Genomic DNA, 15,040 nt, shown 5'->3' on the forward strand with positions numbered 1-15,040 from the left:
GTCGTGTCACTAAGTCAACAGGGAAAGTCAGAAGGGATCTTACACAGGTTGAGAGATGCTTGCAAAGTAAAGATAATGTGAAAATGTTGCAGGGTGAGTATATGCTGTTGACAGAATGTTAGACAGAAGGTATGCTAAGACACAGCATATTGGGGCAGCCGTGGCTTACTGGTTAGGGCATCGGGCTTGTATGCCGGTTCGGTCCCCGACCAGTAGGAAAAATGTGGGTGGGGGAAGTGGTTAAGCACTGGTTGCAGTGATTAGTGTGTGCTTCACCTCACTGTGTGTTCACTGTGTGCTGTGTGTTTCACTAATTCACGGAAAATAAATGCAGATAACAAATTTCCGTCACAGGATCAAAAGAGTATATTTACAGATATACATATTGCCCTAAACAAGTGTGTTTACCTCAAAGGTCCATTCAGCTTAGATTCCTTGGTCAAACTCAAATTAGTTTATGGATGCTGATTTATGAAAGGTGCTAAATGAAATGGATAAATATAATGAAAATCCATGACAAGGAAAAGTTGGTTTTTCAAGTTGAGTTTGAAAAAGCATTGAGAGCAACATGTAGCGTGTTGAGTGGAGGCTGGACTAGTGAACTGACAATGAGAACCTGTATAACCTGTGTGATGGCCGCTCAGTAGGCTTACCGCTGTGGCCCATAAACTTCTCACCCGCTGAACAGCGTGTACGTGCACTCGCAGCATGTGCTCTGCAAGACGTATGCTGTAGCCTCTCAGCCAGACAGTTTTATTTTGAGGCCTACATTTTTCTAAAATCTGTAGTGTGTAGTGTAGCTTTTTAAAAGCAGAGAGCAACCATAGCTTACAGCATGTTGTCTCAGAATTAGAAGGTGAAATCTCAGAATAATCAGTGTGTTCTTTCATCACTGAAAAAAGGAAACTTTTTTTACATTCCAATTTATGAACACAGTATTGATTGTGGTGAAAATCAAGCTTGACTTGTGTTTTGAAGCTGAAGTACCCAATTTTGACTAAATCTGTTGAGGTTTATGAAAAGTCTCTAGAATTCTCAGGTTTCACCTGGACAGCAAGGGCATGTCCCCAGGGAACAGGAGCATTTCAAGGAATGATATTTAGAAAGTCTGTGTTACTTCAAGACCTTCATTTTACCACAGTGTGTTACAAATAACCCTGACTTTTCCAAGAAAGCTTGGTCCACCGAGATCGCACCAGATAACATGCTGCTTTGTAGTGTGTAAACTTTGATAAAAGGTCTTTTTGTGCAGCAACCATGTGTGACGTGTCAGTGCGCAAGAAGGCCAAGCAAGCCAGCAGAGAGGGTGGTTGTTGATAAGTCAGAGGCCAGGATGTTTGAGGCTTGAGGAATCTCAAGGTTGCAGCTTATCCCACTCATGGTGAAGTTAATTAGTTTGGCTCAGTAACCCACCTACCTAAAATCATTAAAACCGTTGACTTATAGTTCCGCACCGAAGCCTATGTATTCTGCAATTTTGTCACTCTCAAATAACCCCACGGAATAATACTAACAGCTTTGCCTCACGTAAACTTATCTGAGACTTGATATCAGCATTAAGTAGTTTGGACCGCATTCAAGCCTTTGATGAAAGGAGAAACCAAAAGATTTATTATTCACAGGCCTTGAAGTAGTCCATGCCCAAAGTGGCCATGGGTATTGGGTCCTTTCACTGTCTGGTCACAGGATATTCATTAATAATTCAAGTTCTTCCAATTCCAGGTGTGTAGCAGCCAGCCAGGTGTTACATTTGTTTTTCTTTGATGCTTTCGAGGCCCTGTAGTGACGGCACAATTTCAACATTTTATGATCACCCTTTTATCAGCCTTGTTGTTGACACCATTGTTATTCTAAGCATTACCTCTGCTGATTAGCCTTACCTCTTAATCACATCCGTCCACCATATTTTTTTTTTTTATTTATTTTTTTTTTTTGAATGATGTAGGCTACATTTGAAGTTCAAATGGTAACAATAGGGAACTGGATAGTCTTTAATTTCAGACTTTAAATGTCAAAAAATAAAATCAGCAGCAAGCTGATCTCCCCCACACCCTTATGATGGCCATTTTCTTATGTACAACCTGCCAACCCCCAACCCAAAGCAGGAGCGACCAGCCTGGCTAGAAGCAGAACTAGCTGACAGCTCAGCACATTTCGAAAGACACATTATCAGTCTCCCGTTTTAACTCTGCTGCAATGGAATCTATAGTTTATATTTTTGTGTGTGTTCATGAACAACTGTTTTCATTTGTTCTTGTTTGCAATCTTGTGTGGTTGTGGGAAATTGGCTGTTAAACCCTGATAAGAGCTGTTCTCTTCCGTTCCCCATTTGCTGTGCGGATTGGATGACAATCAGGTGACTCGTCTGAAGCAGCAATCGCTCAGGTTACTGGCTTGACATTTCCGCTGAATTGATGGTGGATATCTTAGAGAGATCTCCCTGGCTTACCTTGCCCATGGCACCATCTCCATCGGAGGAAACCACTGAGAACTTTGAACTTTGACACAGCTAAGCCTCTTGTGTTAAATATTGACATGTGTTTCCTCCAAGTGCGTTGGACAATATTTCTAACATCTCTCAGATCTAACATCTCTTCTTCCCCGGTGTTGCTATTATGAACTTAAACAACATTTTTTTTTAACCTGAGGAATAAGAGATAAGATAAGAGTTAGAGAAAGGTATTTTTTTGTACATCCAGCTGGATGCTTGACCTAAATATTTAATTGTATGTGATGTCTGCAAATTCATTAAATTGCTTTTAGCGTTTTGGCAGACACGTCGATTCCACTCAGTGGGAATTCGCTCCCTTTTGCTTCTGCTGTTTCATCTCAGCATGACCTGTTGAAGTCGGTTAAGACTTTAGTCCTGTCTCCAGAGGTTAATTGCATCCATTCCCAGATGTTGTCATCGATTAATGATCGAGAGAGTTTGAATCTTCCCTGGATTAAGCATTACATTCCCAAACACACATTCCAAGTTTCCTTTCCTTTACATTTTTTTTTTTTTTAAGTCAAGGCTGGAAAAGTTCTGCTCAGAAGCAATGAGGCCTCTCTCTTGAGCATGCTCAGCTCAGCAGAGCTATTGTTTTGGTTTCTTCCCAGGGGGAACAAGGTCTTGTTATTACATGGTTCCCGCCCGCTCTTTCCACCTCGACGAGCATTGGATCTCATCGGATATAGCCAAAGCCTCGCTCCGTCCGCCCCTCGGCCACCTTCCTGGGCCGGACTGGAAACCAAACGACTGTCCTGTGTTATTGTGTATCCACTGGCAACCATGTTTTAGTCATTGCCTCATCTAAACTCCAAGGGTGTCCCGTTGCAGGGTTGTGACTCCGATCAGGCGATGATTAGAGAGGCAAAGGCAGAGTGCCGTAGCTCTTGGAGTGGAGTCACATCTGTCTGCCTCTCTCTTAACACAGCTTTTCCCAGCACCTTTTGTGTTCATTCACTGTCGTTAACCTCTGGGTTCTGTCAGGATTTCGGGACTGTTCTGAAACGACTCTTCCTCTGCCTCTGTCTATCTGTTCTTTGTCTCTCTCTCTCTCTCTCTCTCTCTCTCTCTCTCTCTCTCTCTCTCTCTCTCTCTCTCTCTCTGTTAGGTGGCAACTGGTGGTGATTGTGAGCCAAGTGCGACATTTCTCATTGTACCTTGGAATAATGTGCGGAATGTGTGTGGGGTATGCCGAGGAAATGTAATAAAGGTCCGCTGACGTCAGCCAAGGGGTTTGGCTCCAGGAGGGCAGGATATGCAAACAGAGAGAACAGACTCTGAAGAAGGAGAGCATTGACTTCTTATCCTGTTAAAGAGCCTGATGTTTTGGTCTGAACCCAGAGGAGTTATATTGGGAGCCTTAATTAATATCATTCAGGTTTTTTTCCCCTCCCTCTCTGCTTCTGTAACCAACGTTCAAAGTTGCTAGAGAATTAATGTGTTTGTTGAAAACTAGGTCTGTGCTTGAGGCCATAGGCATACGCTTAATATCCTGACTCTAGCTTCAGTGCAGCGATTGTCTGCATTACCTCCTTGATTTGGTGTAACTACCGCACAGTTGTTGTGTTATGACCTGGAGGGGAGCTGGACAGTCCCTCTCCTGCGGTTGAGTGTCAGAGGGGTCTTCTCAGGTCAGACTACACAGGGGAGGCAGATTCCACAACTGAGGTGCCCAGATCGGTTCAGTTTGTAATGCCCATGGCTGCTTAAATAATCCAGATCACATGCAGCTCTCCTCCTAGCTTGTAGACATCATAGTACAGAAGAGGGCAAGACTATCATCTACATCAGTTAAGGGATGATGTATAGATCAAGAATATACTTTCAAGTTTACTGTGTCAAATTCACTTTTTTTTAGACAGAAGAAGGCAAATAATAGTATCTGCTTTCAGCTGAACACGAGATGCTCACGCTGAAGCATTTTAATTGTTTAGCAGCATTACCTCAGATTAGATCAAGTTTTTGTAATCCACAATGTGTGTGTGTGTGTGTGTGTGTGTGTATGTGTGTGTGTATGTGTCCAAATGTGTGTGTGTGTGTGTATGTGTGTATGTGTCTGTGTGTATGTGTCTGTGTGTGGTCCTCTGTGCCAGTTTCCTGCACAGGAATATGATATCAAGCTGAACTAAATGTGACTCAGGGGCTCCTGCCTTTGAGACCGCTTCTGGGTGGTAACCTAATATAGCCTAGGGCCTCCTCTTCGCTGTCCCCCCCAGAGACTTCCATCTCCTGTCTAATGAGGGTGCTTCAAAGAGGAACAAGAGAAATGGAAGGATTTGCCTCTTCCTGACAGTAAACATTCAGACTGGTGACCGCAGCCAATAGGGGAATGGAGCCATTTGAACATATGGAGCCTGACATTTTGACAGTGGAAATATTTGCACGGATATGCCGCTTACAAGACATGCACAAATTCACTTCCTTTTGTCACTGACACAGGCTATTCCAGTGCATGCGACCTTATGCAACCTTGAAGGACAGCTGACATATGCTGGTCTCTTCCTGTGGCACCCAAGTTGCAGAACATCACTTCTTCATGTCAGGTCTTCTCCCTGTCCACACCTGTGTTAAGTTCAGTGCCACCATGTGACCAAAAGTGAAAGGCAATATTGTGTTGTGTATGTATTAAGTGCAGTGCATTTAAGTGAAGAGCGACCCTCTTTTAAATTTCAAAAGTTGAAAACATACAGTACGGTATGTGCGAAGTCTAAGCTGTAAAGTCTAACTAAAGCTAATTTTATGAGCAAGATCCAAACAACGGTGGGTCCGCTCAATGCTCCCATATGCCACGATAGCTTTAGTTCATGCATGTGACACTTTGCTCATTGAATGACTTTGCACTTTTGGTCTCCCAAATTTACCATAAACCATGGATGCCATGTCTAGTTGTCAGATAAGAACATTCATCAGTTCGTTTATAATAAAATAATAATAAAGCTTTATTTGTATAGCACCTTTCATACACAGAATGCAGCTCAAAGTGCTTTACATTTGAAGCATGTAACACAATAGTAGTCAGTCAGTCATTATCAATCACTTTTCTTTGCTGTTTATGATATGCTCAGCAACATATCAAAAATATAGAAAATGACGTCATAAGACTGGCAGCCTTAACCCTCTTACCCCCCACAAGCACGCCATATGGCAACTGTGGCAAGGAAAAACTCCCATATTCCAGGAAGAAACCTTGAGCAGAACCTGACTTAATAGGGGGAGCCCATCTGCTTCTGGCTGGCTGCGCCCTCCAATAGTAGCAGATGTAGAATAATCTGAAAATGTAGTCTACAGGATAAGATGAGTTAACTAAAAGCTTTCCTGTACAGGTATGTTTTCAGATCTTTTTTAAAAATATTTACTGAACTCGCCTGCTTGATGTACAGAGGCAGGGTGTTCCATAGTTTGGGGGCATAATGGATAAACGCAGCTTTTCCACTTTGTTTGTGGAGCACTTTGGGTACGATTAAAAGATTAGAATTGGATGATCTAAGTTTCCTTTGTGGTTGATAAGATATTAAAAGCTCAGAGATATATGAAGGTGCTATGCCATTCAGAGCTTTGTAAGTAATTAACATAACCTTAAAATCAATTCTATAGGAAATAGGGAGCCAGTGCAGTTCAGCCAACACAGGGGTGATGTGTTCTCTCTTCTTAGTCTTAGTTAAAAGTCTAGCCGCAGAGTTCTGTATGAGTGCCAATTTCTTTAGATGTTTTTTGGGAAGACCAGTGAAAAGTGCATTGCAGTAGTCTAACCTGCTAGTGATAAAGGCGTGAATTAGTTTTTCTGCATCTTGTTGAGTTAAAAAGGGCCGCACTTTGGCAATGTTTCTCAAGTGGAAATAGGCTGTCTGAGTAACTTTACTGATATGGGGCTTAAAACTTAACTCTGCATCTAAGATGACACCGAGGCTTGTTACTTTTGGTTTGACCTGGTGTGCCAAGTTCCCCAGATTACTAAGAATAATATCTCGCTTTAGTTTTGGTCCAACCAGAAGTACCTCTGTTTTGTCATCATTTAGTTTCAAAAAGTTTTTGCTCATCCACTGATTAATGGAGGTTAGGCATGCAGTGAGGGAGCAAAGGCCATCTGGGTTAGTTGGCTCAACAGAAAGATACAATTGGGTATCATCTGCGTAGCTGTGGAAGTTTACATTATGTTGACTTATGACGTTTCCCAATGGAAGCATATATAGAGAAAATAGCAGGGGACCAAGGCAGCTCCCCTGGGCCACACCAAAAGGCAAGTCATGTTTTTCAGATACATGATCTCCTAGACTGATATAAAAATCTCTGCCAGTAATGTAGGTTTGAAACCAGTTTAGAGCATTATCAGAGAGACCCACCCACTTCGCAAGGCGGTGAATTAGGATGCTATGATCAATGGTGTCAAATGCCGCACTCAAATCCAGAAGAATAAGGATTGAGACTTTGTTTGAGTCGGTAGCTAGTCTGAGATCATTGACTATTTTTACTAGAGCCGTTTCTGTGCTGTGATTTGATCTAAAACCTGATTGGAATTTTTCAAGGATACTGTTTTCGTTGAGGAAGGTATTTAACTGATTACAAACAACTTTTTCAAGTACTTTGCTCAAAAACGATAGATTTGATATAGGCCTGTAGTTGCTCAGATTGGTATGGTCAAGATTTGACTTTTTAAGTAAAGGTTTCACAACAGCGGTTTTAAAAGCAGTTGGAAATATACCTGTTTCTAATGAGGTATTTATTACCTTGAGAAAAAAGGGAGCTAAGCCATCATATACTTTTTTGAGGAATGTAGTAGGGATTGGATCTAAAACACATGTTGAGGAGCCGGTTTGAGTTATAATTTTACCAAGCTCAGATTGAGTAATAGTGCTAAAGGACCTTAATTTTGGGGGGCTGTTTTTGGGTGTACTATCAAACATATTACTTGTGTTACCAATAGCCTCCCTTATAGAAATGACTTTGTTTTTGAAGAAGTCTGCAAATTCTTCGCATCTTAGAGAGGATGCCTGACTGAGTGTATCAAAAGGTGTTTGATGCAATAGCCTATCAATGGTAGAGAACAACACCCTAGAGTTTCCACTGTTTTCAGCAATTACCTTAGAGAAGTGGTTCCTCCTCTCATTCCGAATAGCTCTATTATAATTATAAGAGAGTTTAGAGTAGTCTCTCTAAGGTTTAGACACTTGTGGCAGCATTTGATTTCAAACCATTTGTAATCTCAAATCTGCAGCTACAGCGCATAATTATTGACACCCCTGGAAAAAGTTAAGAGGTATTGAAAAAGATATTTTTACAAGTTTTACAATGAGATTAATGAGGAAAAATCCAACCTTGAAAGGGAAGCACATTTCTTGTGTAAAGAAAATAATACATAAAATATTCATGCCATATTATATTAGCCTGGCTAGCGCCACCACTTCTCAATGAGACGTGGTCTGGGAATCAAACGTTAATTTTCTCGTATTTGAAAAAAATGCCCAGATCCGTTTATTGGGTGCCACGGATGTCTATCAAATGCGTCTGTGCATAGCTCATCATCGTCTTGCTTCCCCCCCTGTTCTGTGATTGGTTCCCTATCTCAGGCGAAAATTTGCTCCATGGTCTCCAGGCTGCCTTAGCAGCGTGAATCAAATCGCGCGCAAGGCAGCATGGGAACACCCAGGCTAATATTATATTAGAACCCCTAGAAAATCTTGCAAACAAAATGTAACTTGTGACTTTTGATGTTTTAGTATGATGTTTGTAACTTTTGATTACCAGGGGTGCCAATGAATGTGGAAGGTGCTTTAGGTTTAGGAATACAGGGCATAGGATAAAACATGACACTATCATTCCTTTATTATGTTGTAATAATATAAAAAAAGGTGACCACTTGACTGTCAGATTCTGAATTAGGCTAGCTGTTCCAGTGAAGGATAGAGCCTCAGTAGTTTATCTTGTAGTGTTATATTCGGCTCCTCTACTCCCCTTTTTTAGTGGCATAGCTTTGTACTGATTGTTGGCATGCGTTGATCTGCTCATGTAAGCCTCTCAGTTGGGTTGTAACCAAGTTATGTCAGCTGGTTCTTCTTTGCTTAATTTCATTTAATGTGGTGACCTGGTAACCAAATATTGAATTATTTGATTTGGACACTCTTCATTGAAATCTGCACTCAATAGCAGCAAATGCAGTCCCAGTCGACAGTACACAACAGTTTTCTACTTTTCTGTTTCTTTTAGCAAGTCAAGCCTGCAGCGTTGCTTGCCAGGCTTATGGTGAGCGTTTTGTTCCATGACTTCTATAGTGTGCTCTCATAACAAAATAAATATTTTCAGTGCATTCACACTGCTTCAATTTTCAGTTGGCAATATGACAGGCATATAGTTTCACACCCAGGGGGAGATGCACTCAACACTCTGTGATGGCAGAGATACACTCCAAACAACAAGAAGTCAAAGGCCCATTTTCTTACAGTGAAGAAAATATCAGTAAACACATTGAATCATATCCAACCTGTGATTGTGTCAGTGCTGTGCTATGCTATGCTAAAACACAATTAAGAACAAGAGTGCTCTGCAGAGGCCTGTTTGATATTCAGAACGTGCGTTATCGGGGAGCTGAGTTGATTAGGTGCCTGTTTGAATATATTCAAAAGCCGCTTAACTACCGCAGCGCTTCCTCCAGTTATGACGCCTTTGATTTTTAGTTCAGAGAATGTCGGAAGACCAGCGCAATGGAGCCTCAGCCGGTTAGGCTGCGGGAGGGTTCATTAAAAGGTTTCTCTGTAAGAGGTTAGTTTCATTTGCTTGCGGGCCAGATCAAATCAGGACATTTCTTCAAAATGAATCTGCTGCTATTTTTTCATTTTATTAGAACATGGATTTGTAGAAAATGTGGAAGCCTAGGTTAACTTAAGAGAGACCTGATATTTTGAGAAATAACAATAACAGCTGGGACTGCGTCATTCCGATTTTTCTATTTGTCTATTTTGTGACCTGCAAGCCCTTGACCCAGATAGTTGGTTTGGAGCATCACTTACAGTAGGCTCATCCTGTTGGGACGTGACCTTCTCTCCCCAGTGATGGGTGTCGAGTCGACTCTTCCATGACGACCGATTGTTTGTTTATGTGTGGGAATTTACACTTGACCTCTGTGTGGATGCTGGCAGGCCAACACGATTGTTACCACCCGTAGCACACTAACTGTCTATCTAGTCTTTATGTCTGTCATATGTGACCACTTCCGTCAGCCTCAACTGATGTGTCAATTGTGGAGTACAGTTTATAACTTTATTGCTTGATTTACTGTGACTGTCCTTGATTGATAGTGTGGTTTTGCATTTGGTTCAGGCTACATAACCTGAGTTGTATAAAGGTCTCCGTAGATGTTAAGGAAATATACTTTATTTCAGTCCATAAATCCTACATGTTATGTTTGTTTAGTCACAGGGTTCAGAGTATGTCGTGGGGTTTAGTTGTGCAATAAAAACATTTAGCCTAAGCCCATTTGAGGTCCTCATGTGATTTTTGGGCAGGCCAAGGCATGTCATGTCTCAAAAACTATTTCAGTTTTTAATTAAAATCAGAACTACTGCCTGCTTTTTCCTTCCTTTTTTAATCCATAGTACCCCTGCTGGGTCAATTAAAATGGCAAACAATGAAGACTTTGTTAATATCTTGGCATACAGTGGGCCTGGGTGAGTGACGAAAGCTGATCAAACCTCGAGAACAGAATTCCTATATACTGTGGGAGATGAAACCCCCATCCATAATGGAATGTGCTCGTAAAAATGTCACATGCAGAGTATAGGCCTGCACCAAGCTGAGTTGAATTTACGTCTCTCTGTGTGTGTATAAGGGGACTAAAAAGAGAGTAAGAGATGTGAAGAGAAAAGGCAGATCAGCACATTTGTTAATTAATGATGATCGCCTTCCAGAGCCACAGCATTGCTACATTCACCTTTTTTGATCTCACCAAAGAAGATGATCATGGTGTATTGAAGGTTCTCTTGAGTAATAATGACCAGGTACAAACTAGGCATTAGCCCAAGGCGGTCACAAGCTCTGACTGTATTACGGTATGTGGACTCCCTTGTGCTGCAAAGGGAAGTTACATGTTTTCTTGTTTTATTCTCTGTCAGCTTGAATATATGATGTTGATGTTGAATAAATTATGTCTGATCTATAATCAGGATTGCACCAACAAAACAGTTAGGCAAATCAGTCTTTAAGGATGAGCTCTCGCTTTAGTTGACCAAAGGAGTCCCTGCACCTTACTTGTGTATATTTATAGCTCTTAGCAGATGCTTTTTAGTAAACATTACATTAACATTAAAAGTAACCGTTTTAAGCAGTCATAAGCCTAAATACTACTACTACTACTACTACTACTACTACTACTACTACTACTACTAATAATAATAATAATAATAATAATAATAATAATAATAACTACAACAATAATAAATACCAATATTAGTAATAGACTATGTAAAAAAGAGCAACAGAATAAAAACATTTCTCTCTCACTTCACCTCCCTGTGGTCCCACAGACACCGTGAAGCTAGCCTACTAGCTACCTGGGATTAGCATCTGTCTGGCTGCACCAGAGGCATCTGGGGCACCAGCATGCTGAGACCTTTCAGAGGAATTCTCTGTCACAAGTCTAAATGGGGAGTTTAGTGTCAGTTGCCCAGTGACCTTAACGCTGTCTGGTGCTGTGTGGGCTCACTGGGCATTAGGGCTGCAATAATTCATTGATTAATTGTTGACTGTCAAATTAATTGCCAACTATTTTGGTAATTGTTAATTGGTTTATGTCATCTTAAAGGAAGCTACTTAAAATTCTCTTGAGTTCACCTCTTTCAATACTTAAAGGACAATTCCAGTATTTAGCACTTTGAGTCCCTTTTCTGGTTTGTTTTAGATGAACTAGAGTGGTGGACATCGAAATTTGGATGATTGGTCCTGTCTCGACTTTTCTGACTCGTTTTGAATCGCCTTTGACTAGTCAGAGTGGCTGCCTACAGGCATGCTCTTGTCAAAACAAACCAGAAAAGGGACTCAAAGTGCTAAATACCGTAATTTTCCTTTAATTTACTCCTCTGAATATCTTTAGTGTCTGGACTAAAATGTGGACGAAAGTGTGGACGAAAATAATCGTTAGCTGCAGCCCTACTGGCCACTGACCTTAGTCAGGAGAAATCTACCAGGGAGTTCTAGGCGCACCTGGAGGCGAGTGCTCGGCCGCTGTATAAAATGTGTGCCAGGATGTAATGACCCTCTCGTGTTGGCTCAAAAGAGCAATGGAGTGGTTTAAAGAGAGACAAATAGAAAGACAGGAATTGATATGGAGAGAGAGAGATATAAGTATATATACTCTTTTGATCCCGTGAGGGAAATTTGGTCTCTGCATTTATCCCAATCCGTGAATTAGTGAAACACACACAGCACACAGTGTACACACGGTGAGGTGAAGCACACACTAATCCCGGCGCGGTGAAGCACACACTAATCCCGGCGCAGTGAGCTGCCTGCATCAACAGCGGCGCTCGGGGAGCAGTGATGGGTTAGGTGCCTTGCTCAAGGGCACTTCAGCCATGCTTACTGGTCGGGGTTCGAACCGGCAACCCTCCGGTTACAGGTCCGAAGTGCTAACCAGTAGGCCACGGCTGCCCCCAATCCATATTATGGATATATAAAGAGAGGAATCAAGGTAGAAAGAAAAGAAACCACAAAGAGAAAGGGAGAGAGGGATGGAGAGTGAGAGTGAGAGTGGCAGAGAGGGTAGTAGGTAGTGAGAGAGATGAGCAGAGAAAACGAGGAAGGAAAGGAGGGCTAGAGAGAGCAGAGGCAGAGGGTGCATTAGGTTCACCCCCCCCCCCCCCCCCCCCCCCCATCAGCTTATTTCCCCGTGGCCTGATAAATAAGTGATGAAGCTTTGGCATAAAACAGCGCCTGAAAGAAAAACGAACAGCTGGGGTGCTGGGCCCGTCTGAGTCCCTCGGAAAGTGTGCAGCCAACGCTGATGCCCACCCCTGCCAAGCACAAAACCTCCTCCAATAACCCCTCAAGCCATCCACCACCACCACCACCACCACCACCACCGGCAGGTCCGGTCAGGCAGATGGATGCCGCAGCGAGGACAGATCAGACAGTAGCGGCACAGAATACTGCAAGCGGCGGGGGGGGCTTTGCCCATTAGCTCACGTTTGTAGCTGTCAAAGGGCATTGTGCTGCTGGCAGTGCTGCAGTGAGGCACCCACCACTCATCTAATCCTGTTCTTTCTCCTTTCCCCCCCCCCCCCCCCCCCCTTTCTTTTTTCTGTTTCAGGGAGCGGAGCCACCGCCGTGGTCCAAGCCGCCTACTGTGTGCCCAGGAAGGAGAAGGTGGCCATCAAACGCATCAACCTGGAAAAATGTCAGACCAGCATGGATGAACTCCTGGTACAGAATAATTTCTATGAAATTGACTCACACCTCTTGTAACAGCATGCCTAGAAACTATTCTGGTGCATTTAAAGTGTTGTTGTGTATTGTGGCTGTCAGCTTGCTATTAGAAACTCTGTATAGTTTTTCTTGTGTGGAACATTGTTGGGTGAACTGTAAAGGAATTCAGTAAAGAATCACATGTTATTAGGCCTATGTTATATCCTTACAATAACTCACATAACCCAAGCATTCCATAGGAATTTAATAGATTTCTCTCTTTTTGGAGGACTCATCCTGCTGAAATGTGACGCAAAAAAAAATGTCAGTATTAAAAGGAGCAGAGGTTGCCTTGAGGACAGTCTTTTTGTGTATCGCTTGTCTTGCTTTGGCCCAATCAGTTGGAGCACTTCAACACTGGAGTGGTTCTTATGTCAAGCAAGGAGGTCGTGCCAGGAAACTCTCACTAAATCCCTTGAAGAGTGCTTTGGTGCATGCCGTTGTTAATCACTTACCGTAGTCCAGCCTATGTCATAGTTTCCTGTGTAGTCTCCTTGATAAGTACAATAGTGTTTTCTTAAATAACAAACTGCATAAACAATTAGGGTAGAGTTGTGTTTCTAAGATGCTTAGTTACCTTTAGTATAAGTATAAGTATAAATACTCTTTTGATCCCGTGAGGGAAATTTGGTCTCTGCATTTATCCCAATCCGTGAATTAGTGAAACACACTCAGCACACAGTGAACACACAGTGAGGTGAAGCACACACTAATCCCGGCGCAGTGAGCTGCCTGCAACAACAGCGGCGCTCGGGGAGCAGTGAGGGGTTAGGTGCCTTGCTCAAGGGCACTTCAGCCGTTCCTACTGGTCGTGGTTCGAACCGGCAACTCTCCGGTTACAAGTCCGAAGCGCTTACCAGTAGGCCACGGCTGCCCCCTTTTTTATTTCTTTATTTCTTTATTTATTATTATTTTTTTTTTTTTTATGCCTAATTTGAGCAAGTCAGCCCAAGTGAACATTTGTGGTTGCCAGTAAAACTTCCCCCTTTACTTCCTTAGGAATTCTCCCATATGGATGGATATGACTGCATATAAAGTGATAAATGACGTCCTAGAAGCATTCCATCTTGTTCATTAAGATAATTTGTGCTGTGTAAACCTATAAAGGAAAACTTTGAAAGGTCACCCGCCCTTTGAAAGTGTAGCCTTGTGGTGTCAGCAGTGGCTTGCTTTAATGTCAGCTGCTTCTTTGATCCCTCGTGACCGGTGGATTTGAAGGAATCGGGTGGGGGGGGGGTTTGGTTTGGGCAGGACGGGATGGGCGTCAGAAGTGGAGGAGTGGGCTGCTTCGTGCTGCGCTGTGGGGCCTCTGGGAAGCGAGTGGCTATTAGCTCGTATTTGTGATTTAGTGGTGCGCAGCACGGACAGGGGCAGCTGGGGGACCCAGAGGTTGGCTTCTCCCGCTGTGGGCTTCGTTGTTCACAGAGGAGAAGGAGAAGGACCCTCCATGCTAATATTAGTGCCACCACCACCAGCCGCAGCAGCAGTCAGCAGCACTGCTGGCTTAGTTATGGACACCAAGTGGCCGTGTGTTTTTCACTGGCCAGTGAATGGAGTCTTTATCTCCCTTCTCTCTCTCTCTCTCTCTCTCTCTCTCTCTCTCTCTCTCTCTCTCTCTCTCTCTCTCTCTCTCTCGTATGTCTCTCTCTGGCTCGTCTCTCTCTGGCACTCTCTCTCTCCCTTCTTGACTAAATCAAAGCACTCTTAAGATAAATTGGGTGAATGTTGGGGGGGGCTAAGATTCTTGGAAAGAGTGGAAAAAACCGAGAGGTCAGGTTTCCTCTTGACTCTGGTACCCCTTTCCACCACCCCCACCACCCACCGCTCCTGTTGGGCTCCCACTTACATCTCAAGGAAGCATTAAATGAATCCCAGATTCCCTCTGTAGTCTGTACCCCCACATCATTTAGATTAGGGATAGGCTATACTTTCTGGACCACTGCTGTGGCTAACCTCAACCTCCCCTACTCCTTTCCTAGAAAGGATTAGATCATTTCAATGCTCTTTCAGCTCTCTGAAGGAAGCAGTTCCTAGATTTACGCCGCCCGTCATTTGATGTGGAGGGACCTGGAGTATCGTGCGGAGTGCATCTGTCGTGTG

At 42.9% G+C, this 15,040-nt stretch overlaps 1 protein-coding gene across 2 annotated transcripts in view; it reads left to right on the plus strand.

Moving 5' to 3' along the window:
* Positions 1–15,040, plus strand: part of oxsr1b (oxidative stress responsive kinase 1b) — a 64,261-nt gene that overhangs the window by 3,862 nt on the left and 45,359 nt on the right. For both annotated transcript variants that reach the window (XM_042067044.1, XM_042067045.1), the window contains exon 2: positions 12,786–12,898. In XM_042067044.1, the coding sequence (XP_041922978.1) occupies positions 12,786–12,898 (113 nt within the window). The remainder of the gene's footprint in view (positions 1–12,785; positions 12,899–15,040) is intronic.

Source organism: Alosa sapidissima, chromosome 17 (genome assembly GCF_018492685.1).
Source record: "Alosa sapidissima isolate fAloSap1 chromosome 17, fAloSap1.pri, whole genome shotgun sequence".
Taxonomy (NCBI): Eukaryota; Metazoa; Chordata; class Actinopteri; order Clupeiformes; family Clupeidae; genus Alosa; species Alosa sapidissima.